Source organism: Cucumis melo, chromosome 7 (assembly GCF_025177605.1).
Source record: "Cucumis melo cultivar AY chromosome 7, USDA_Cmelo_AY_1.0, whole genome shotgun sequence".
NCBI lineage: Eukaryota > Viridiplantae > Streptophyta > Magnoliopsida > Cucurbitales > Cucurbitaceae > Cucumis > Cucumis melo.
This window is the reverse complement of record NC_066863.1, coordinates 29,092,644-29,101,043: the sequence shown is the minus strand read 5'-3', so window position 1 is coordinate 29,101,043 and position 8,400 is coordinate 29,092,644. Positions and strand designations below refer to the sequence as shown.

The window sequence follows — 8,400 nt, the reverse complement described above, 5'->3', positions numbered from 1 at the left end:
AAACACAAAAACAAAAGTCAAATAAAACTGTGCAAAGGACAGAATGTCAAAACATATTACATTATAAAAATATTGATTACTACTTATTTTTCATAAAATTGAGATTTTACGATAATCGATATTTCTATCTTAATTTTTATTAATTAAATTCTATAAAATAAATAATAAAAAACTATATAAGTGAGTTTAGATTAAGGATTCGAACTTCTACGTTTGTTGTACTAAAAGAAATTATAACATTTCTAAAAAAAACTCATTTGATAAAAGATTTTGAATTATGCCCTAAGTATTTGGTTTTCCTTTTATGGGCATAATTTTTTTTTCCTTTTGTTGTTTTTAGAGGGAAAAAAAGTTGAAGTGTTGATAGAAACACACAAAAGTAAAGTTTATTTAATTATTTGCTTTTGAATAGACAGCAAAGGAAAGTTATTAATTGTTGGGTTTTGATTTTTAAATCAAAATATTTATATTATAGTTTTGATAACTTAATTTTTCAATTTTTATTGTAACTTTTATAAATAGTTTAATTAATTTTTGAAGGTTTTGTTTATATATATATATATATATATATATATATATATATATATATATATATATATTAAAAAAACATATGAAAAGAGACAGCACGTGCAAATATAAAACTCATATTTGGTCTACACGTGCAGTTGGATTTTCGGTATCTATTTAAAATAAAATAAAATAAAAAGCTTCCCTCCTTTCTTCTTTCTTCTTTCTTCTTCCCCCATTTTCCACTCTGCACAAATAACGAAGTGAATAAACTTCCCAAGACGGCTGATCAACAGATTCATTTCATTGTTTCATTCCTCGTAAATTTATTTATACTCAAAACAAACAAACCCCATTTCGTTAATGCCCTTCTTTGATCAAACAAAACACGCAAAATCCCTTTTTCTTACCTTCTTCTTTCCAAACAAAAACAACCTATTTCCTTTCATCAACACACATTGTGTACTGTTAAGCTGTTTCTTCTTCTTCTTCTTCTTCTTCTTCTTCTTCTTCTTCTTCTTCTTCTTCTTCTTTGTTGTTGTTGTTGTTTGTGAGCTGAGGATTTTTTTTTCTCTCTGGGATGATTTCTTTTTATGCATGACAACTGTTTGTTAAAAGGACAAAATGGGTGAAGAATCTTTGTCAATAATTCTCCATGACAGGGCAGTGGAGCAGGTATATTTTCCAACTCTTTTTTGAAATGTGATTTCCCCTCTTTGTTTTTGTTTTTTTTTGGAGTGTTGAGGAATACTCATTGTGTTTTGCTCTTATTGACCTTATCTTTTGAAGAAACTTTGCATTTTCCACTTTTGATTTAACATGTTTCAGTCCATTTCTCTGTTCAAATGATGAAATTTTGGATTGAAATTTTTGTGAAGCTCGTGGGTTTATTTGGTTGGCATACGTTAGTCAATGGCCTAAAGTGGAAGATTACAACAATGGTTTTACAATTTTTTAATCCAGACGTTGTTGCTATTGACAACCATTTCGATTTTGGTATTTGGTTTTTTTTTTTTTGGGAAGTTGCCTATTTTCTCTATCCTGCTTTTGGCTTGTATCTTTCTTTAACTACTAGAGTTGAATTATTTGTCGGATTTTTTTTTAAAAAATAAGTTTTTAAAAATTTGTTTTTTTTTTCTAATTTTCAAACTTTAGGTTGGTTACTGAAAGTATTGGTAAAAGATGGATAAGAAAATCTTGAATTTAGAGGTTAAATGTGTTTATGGAAATAATAAAAAGAAGTAAAAAAAATAAGAAACTAAATGATTACGATACAGTACCTAAGTTGAGGAATTCTATGTTCTTCCTTCTTATTGCTAAGTATAATGGGTAGAGCTAATCACAAGACCAACATTTGGCAATGCCATTTGCCAATTTTTTATTCGAAGTATTTTGTTATAAATATAAAATATAATGTAGAGAAAATGATATCATCTATTGCTTAATTTATTGTTGCAAATGGATCAAAATAGTTAAATTTGCAGAAGGTGATTTTTTTTTTTCTCTCTCTCTTTTAGAATATGTTTTGAAGTTTCATTTTGCAGGCAATTCTGTCTATGAAGAAGGGTGCTTACCTTTTGAAGTCTAGGCGTAGAGGCAAACCGAAATTTTGCCCTTTCAGGCTTTCCATGGTAAGGATATACAACATTAGTAGAGTCCAATAGTTGCCCCATGCTATTAGTCAAGATGTGTGCAATGTACACATACTCAAAAACCGATAAATAACGCATAAAGTACTTGTGTGATCTGGCAGCACAGTTCATTTTTCTCTTTTCTTCTTAAAAACTTGGTTAGCTGCCATTCAGGAATATACAGAAGCAGTTGAAAATTATGTAAAATTGCAACATTGTTTCACTTCTCTATCAAAGGAGTCTCGTGATTGTTAATGCGGCGAATTGTTAGTTGATATTTTTATCTCACCATCATGGTTTCTTGCGCTACTTTACATTTTCAAATGCAGAAGAAAAAGGAAGTATTCACCACTTTCGATGAACTTGTTTGATTTCTCTGTTTTCAAGATCTTGTGCTGTTAAACATTTTGGTTCAGTGTATTTTAGTAGCGATAAGTTTATAGGTTCTAGATAATCATTATAATTCTGAACTCTTACTGTACATTGTTTTGTACTTTTGTTCAAGTCTTTAACTTTGCTTAATTTAATGTCAGTTTAACAATAAAATATTGAACAAAACTTTGTTGCAAATGATGCTTTGGAGGTTACTTTTCGAATTATATATTTTTAAAGATTTTATAATTATTAAACAGAGGAAAGGAATTTCATTTCTATTTTATTTAATGTTGGAAATAGGTACTCACTTGTTCAAATAAGTAAAATCCATAAACCTTTCTCTTTGACCCATCTTTTAAAATTTTCATCTTATTTATTTCTGCTTATTTTCTTTAATGTTTTTATTTGCTGTTAAAGTATATATTAAATACTTTTCTTGCACTGATTTTAATTTGTATGATACGCCGCATTAATGGTAAAATCAAACTTTGTTTTTTAATTTTTTTTTTCAAGAACTTATCCTCTTGATTTCAGGACGAGAAATTCTTGGTTTGGTATTCTGGAAACCAGGAAAAGCAACTGCGATTAAGCTTAGTTGTGAAAATTATTCCCGGTAAAATGTCGGTAAGTATAAATTATAAAAATTTCCAATGCCTCTTATGCATGTTAACCTTTTTCTCTTTTCATTCATATTATTTCTTTTTGAAACAGCCAAGTCTTGTAAACCAACTACAAACCACAAAGAAGCTTGAATCCTTTTCACTCATTTACGCTAATTGTGAGCGTTCACTCGTTCTGGTAAACTTGTTCTTCATGATTATAGGCCGTTGTTGTTCGAGCTTTTTGCTAGTGAAGATAATGCTGATTTGTTTCTTTCTTCTCTTGTTACTTACTTCATCTTTTGTGCAGACATGTAAGGACAAAGCACAGGCAGATTGTTGGTTTTTGGGATTGAGCTCTATAATATCACGGAATCACCATCCAAGGCCATTAACTAGTTTAAAGGATCAAAGAGGAATTGTATCTTGTGCCAATAGCCCTGCTGGCTTTATTAGAAGAAAGTACAATCTTGGACTTTTGGAGGATAGTGCAGACTTTCCACAGGTTTTAGTTACCTAAACCTTATAGTCCTTATTTACGAAAATTTATTTCATCGAATCACTTCACCCGATCGTGGAAGTGATACTTATTCTGTCATTCATGATTGAAATAGTCCAATTCATGCGTGGGAAAGATTAGTTCAAAGTCGTAGTTGCTATCTAATAAACGCTGTACTTTATAATTTTCTATAGGCAAGTCCTGACATAATAGACAAGCGAAGAGGAAACTGTTGTTGCTATTGAATCAAACTTATATTGTTATTTCAACAATCCGAACCAAAAACAACGGTCTATAACTGACATAAATAATTTGGACCTGAAATTAATTCTGCACTGTTACAACCATGAGTCCATGATTAGTTGATGGGAAATGGGTAAAAATTATACAACAATCAGTATGTAATTTTTCGTTTAATTTAATATTCTCCTATCCTTTATATTGAAGTTCACATTTTTTCATGAGATGTTTACTACTCAGATTTTTAAGAGTTCTGTGTAATGTTTTTTTGTGCTGCACTTCATCTAAATTGTACTATGCTTGAAGGTACGCAGCTTGTGTGGCAGTCCTACTCTTTCACTTTCAGAAAGATGCCTTTCTGATGGCTTATCTCATTCCTTTGATAGCTTCTATCCATCCGATGGACAGAGTGAAGGGGATATCTCTGCTTGGGGTACTCCGCTTGCTGAACCTGATGTACTTAATAGGGGATCATTAGACGAACCGGTTTATGAAAAGAATGCTCTCAGTAGATTTGTTGCACCTGTTCATACATCTCCATATATCGAAAAGAACAACATTCTGAAGGATGTCATGATTTGGGGAGAAGGTATAGAAGGAGGGCTGATAGGTGGTGGAACTGAAAGGTCCGCTAGCAATAAAGGAATGCTTGTGGATGCGTTGTTACCAAAACTACTAGAGTCTACTATGATGTTGGACGTGCAAAGCATATCTTTGGGAGGGAAACATGCAGCCTTGATTACCAAGCATGGGGAAATCTTCAGTTGGGGTGAAGGGAAATGTGGTAGACTCGGGCATAAGATTAATATGGACTTGGACCATCCAAAGCTGGTTGACTCGTTGAATGGGATCACAGCTAAATCTGTTGCATGTGGTGAATATCAGACATGTGCTTTGACAAATGCTGGAGAAGTTTATACGTGGGGTGACAGCAGGTTTGGTGCCGATTTTGATTGCGAGGAGAAGAGTAGAAGTCAGTGGTTGCCTCAAAAGCTTTCCGGTCTTCTGAATGGTATAAGCATATCAAATGTTGCTTGTGGAGAATGGCATACAGCAGTTGTATCAGCTTGTGGACGGTTATTTACTTATGGAGATGGAACATTTGGAGCTCTTGGACATGGGAATCTTATAAGCCTTTCTCAGCCAAAAGAGGTTGAATCTTTAAATGGTTTGTGTGTAAAATCCGTTGCATGTGGATCATGGCATACTGCTGCTATTGTTGATATCATGATTGACCGTTTCAAGTTCAAGAGTGCTGTTGGGAAATTATTTACATGGGGTGATGGTGATAAAGGGAAGCTGGGCCATGGTGACAACGAGCGTAAGCTCTTACCAACATGTGTTGCCCCACTCGTTGATTGTGATTTTGCCCAAGTTTCTTGTGGACGAATGTTGACTGTTGGGCTTACAAATATGGGTAGAGTTTATACGATTGGAAGTTCCATTCATGGACAGCTAGGAAATTTGGGTTCAAGGGATGCATCAGTAGCTATAGTCGAAGGGAAGCTCAAAGAAGAGTTTGTCAAGGCCATATCATCAGGTTCCTATCATGTTGCTTCATTAACATCAACCGGACGCGTTTATACATGGGGGAAGGGTGCACATGGACAATTAGGATTAGGTGACTCTGATGATAGGAATTTGCCTACTCTTGTTGAAGCTCTAGGAGACAAGCAGGTAGAAAGTATAGCATGTGGATCAAATTTCACAGCTGCCATCTGCTTGCATAGATCTATCACGTCAAGTGACCAATCTTCTTGTTATGGATGTAAATTGCCTTTCGGATTTACGAGGAAGAAGCATAATTGCTATCACTGTGGACTCTATTTTTGCCGGATGTGCAGCAGCAAAAAGATTATAAATGCTGCATTGGCTCCAAATAAATCTAAAGCTTCCCGAGTTTGTGATCCATGCTTCAACATTTTACGGAGACATATTCACTTGGATAGGTCACTAAAGCAAGAAAATACAAGGACACAGAATTCATTGGTGCAACAGAAGGCATCTGGTTTTGAAAGAGTAGATAAGAGAAGTATGAGTTCTAAGCATTCTCAACTGTTGTCACCTACAAAACAAAATATTGATGAAATGCAGTCTCATTGGAAATTCATTAACCAAGGGGAAAACCAACAGGATTTAGAAAAACTCTCTTTTACGTCCAGTGGAATTCCAAGTTGGGGACAAGTTTCATGCCCAGCTTCGTTTAAAATGTGTGACAGAGAAAACACAAAAAGTCTCTTTTCCCCATCTCAAAATCAAACAACTGCCAATGATTCAGTTCACCTAAAATCCCCTAATTCAAGTGCCATTAGTCTTGATAGATTTTTGTATGGATCCAGTGAGAAGCTAAGTGAAGAAGTTCAGAGGCTAAGAACTGAGGTATTTTTACACATGCTATCTTACGATGTTATATTTCTGTACTCAGATTATATATGCATCCTCCTGCGGTTATTTGCTCACGATCCGCTTATTCCATTTCTTGGTTTAATAATTTCAGATACAATTAATACCTTGACCATGCAAATTTGTTCTTACATCTACACGAACTGACCAAGTTTCTTCCTTGAGCTAACTGTCATTACTCTTTATTAAGTTTTACTCTGTATTTGGGTTCCAAAATACTTCAGAACTCAACACATTGAAAAATGAACTTTCACTTTTTTTTTTTTTTTATCGTAAAGGTAAAGAACCTTGAATTACAATGTAACGATGGAGACGAGAAGATGCAAAAGTGTCGAAAGAAGATCGAGGAGGCTTGGTCTGTTGCAAGGGAGGAAGCGGCGAAATGTAAGGCAGCAAAGGAGATCATAAAAGCTTTGGCTCTTAGGGTAATTTTCTCTCATATCTTTCTTTATTTACTTTCGAATATAAGTCGTGTCGTGCTATACACATTCATTTCCAGACCGGTTATCTGATTTGGAAACTGCTATTGTTGTAGCAGCTACATACAATGTCGGAGAAGGTTAGCAGTCGAGGAGATACAAAAGATGAAATTGATGCAAATAAACCACATGTTACACCAGTATATTCAGATTCTTCAAACTTTGGCCATTTTCACTCCCCCTCTGCTGTAACTTGTTTACCCCCTGAGCTTCAATTGCCCAAAGATAGAGTAATAGGTGATAGTTTATACAACTCTCCCATTGTCTTTTCTAATACATTCAAATCACTGTATGGGAGACCTGCATTCCATCACGTTAGTAAGTCTACGGATCCAGATCCTATTGCTAACCGAAGGTCGGCGAAAAATGGAAATGCAAATTATTTGAAGGATGAATGGATGGAACAGTATGAAGCTGGTGTATATATTACATTTACAAGTCTACCAGGAGGGCTCAAGGGACTGAAGAGAGTGAGGTTCAGGTATTTGTCATTTATTCATATCAACTTATTAATAATTGTCATTTCTTTTCTTCTTCTTTTTTTTTCTTTCTATTTTTCTATTCTTTTGGGGTTAAATTAAACTAAATTACAAGTTCAGTTCGAAGATTTACAGGGTTTTATAGAATATATCCTTCAATTTTAATGACTGTCTAATAGGCTTCTAATTAATCTTTTTAACACAAGTTTGAAAGTTGATAGAATAAACGTGTGGCTGTTTTGTTATATGGACAAAACCTTTACATGCTTTGACCCTTACACATTTGGTTATATCTAATGTTTTTATATGTTTCATTGTAGTGATATGTGTTATCATTGTAACTTAGCGTAGTTATCTGGTATTCTGTTTGCAGTCGAAGAAGATTTTCGGAAAGGGAAGCAGAGAGATGGTGGGAAGAGAATCAAGTTAGAGTATACCAAAAGTATGATATTGATGGATATACCGATTCAAATCATAGTCATATGGAGGACTAAACAAAATTTCACACTTCATATTTGTATGAATAGAATTTTGTGTTAGTCAGTCAAACAAGTTGACCTGCTCCACAGTAAATAAAACATCTCAAATACCTCATCTTCACAAAATTGTGTATTTTTGTAATCTATTTTAATATAAATGCTATCTCTATGTAAAAAGTTGTAGACATTTTGACAACGACATCCATAAAGAAAGCCAGCAACATAAGCAAAGATCTGTAAGTATTCTATTTTGAGTTGATCAAACCAAAGGGATGAGACTCTTACATAACCTAGAGTTTTATTTAAATTAATATCTCACATAACTTAGAGTTTTATTTCAATTACATTTGAATCAAGGGAATAGTACAAAACTAATACAAATTGTGATGTTAAAAAGGAAATTAAAACAGAATTGAAGTGACTAATAATTACTAAAGTTCACAAGTGATTCCTACTTTGATCATATGCATACGAGGAATATCAAAGACTTGATCACTTTGCCTCAAATTCCTCCTTGAGAAGCTATATGCATAATTTATCATTATTCTCTTTCCAAAACTTGCCATTTTTTTTAGCAACCACTTCACTTTCTCCCACCAAATCAACAACTACATCTTTCCATGCTTCTCCAATCCTTCCAATTGCATAGTTAAAGAACCTAATTTAAGATTTAAGGGATATTTTTAAATATAGTAAACTAAATTATTTA

The 8,400-nt window shown here is 33.6% G+C and overlaps 1 protein-coding gene across 2 annotated transcripts; it reads left to right on the top strand.

Annotated features, from left to right (window-relative positions):
• The first annotated feature begins 727 nt into the window (after positions 1–727).
• Positions 728–7,960, top strand: LOC103494787 (PH, RCC1 and FYVE domains-containing protein 1). 2 transcript variants are annotated; one of them, XM_008456145.3, is made up of 9 exons: positions 728–1,182; positions 2,052–2,138; positions 3,048–3,137; positions 3,225–3,311; positions 3,423–3,617; positions 4,158–6,230; positions 6,533–6,679; positions 6,793–7,214; positions 7,586–7,960. In XM_008456145.3, exons 1-9 carry the CDS (start codon positions 1,132–1,134, stop codon positions 7,704–7,706), a joined length of 3,273 nt encoding a protein of 1,090 aa, XP_008454367.2. In that variant the 5' UTR covers positions 728–1,131; the 3' UTR covers positions 7,707–7,960. The 2 variants fall into 2 exon arrangements, with proteins under 2 accessions (XP_008454367.2, XP_050943420.1); XM_051087463.1 differs by having other exon boundaries at positions 6,790–7,214.
• The last annotated feature ends 440 nt before the right edge of the window (positions 7,961–8,400 follow it).

What these genes read in the sequence shown, in the direction of transcription:
- LOC103494787 (XM_051087463.1), top strand. Translation starts at nt 1,132, where the DNA reads ATGGGTGAAGAATCTTTGTCAATAATTCTCCATGACAGGGCAGTGGAG. An exon ending in TAAAAGCTTTGGCTCTTAGG is followed by an intron (nt 6,680 to 6,789) that starts GTAATTTTCTCT and finishes CTATTGTTGTAG; the next exon opens with CAGCTACATACAATGTCGGA. An exon ending in CTGAAGAGAGTGAGGTTCAG is followed by an intron (nt 7,215 to 7,585) that starts GTATTTGTCATT and finishes TTCTGTTTGCAG; the next exon opens with TCGAAGAAGATTTTCGGAAA.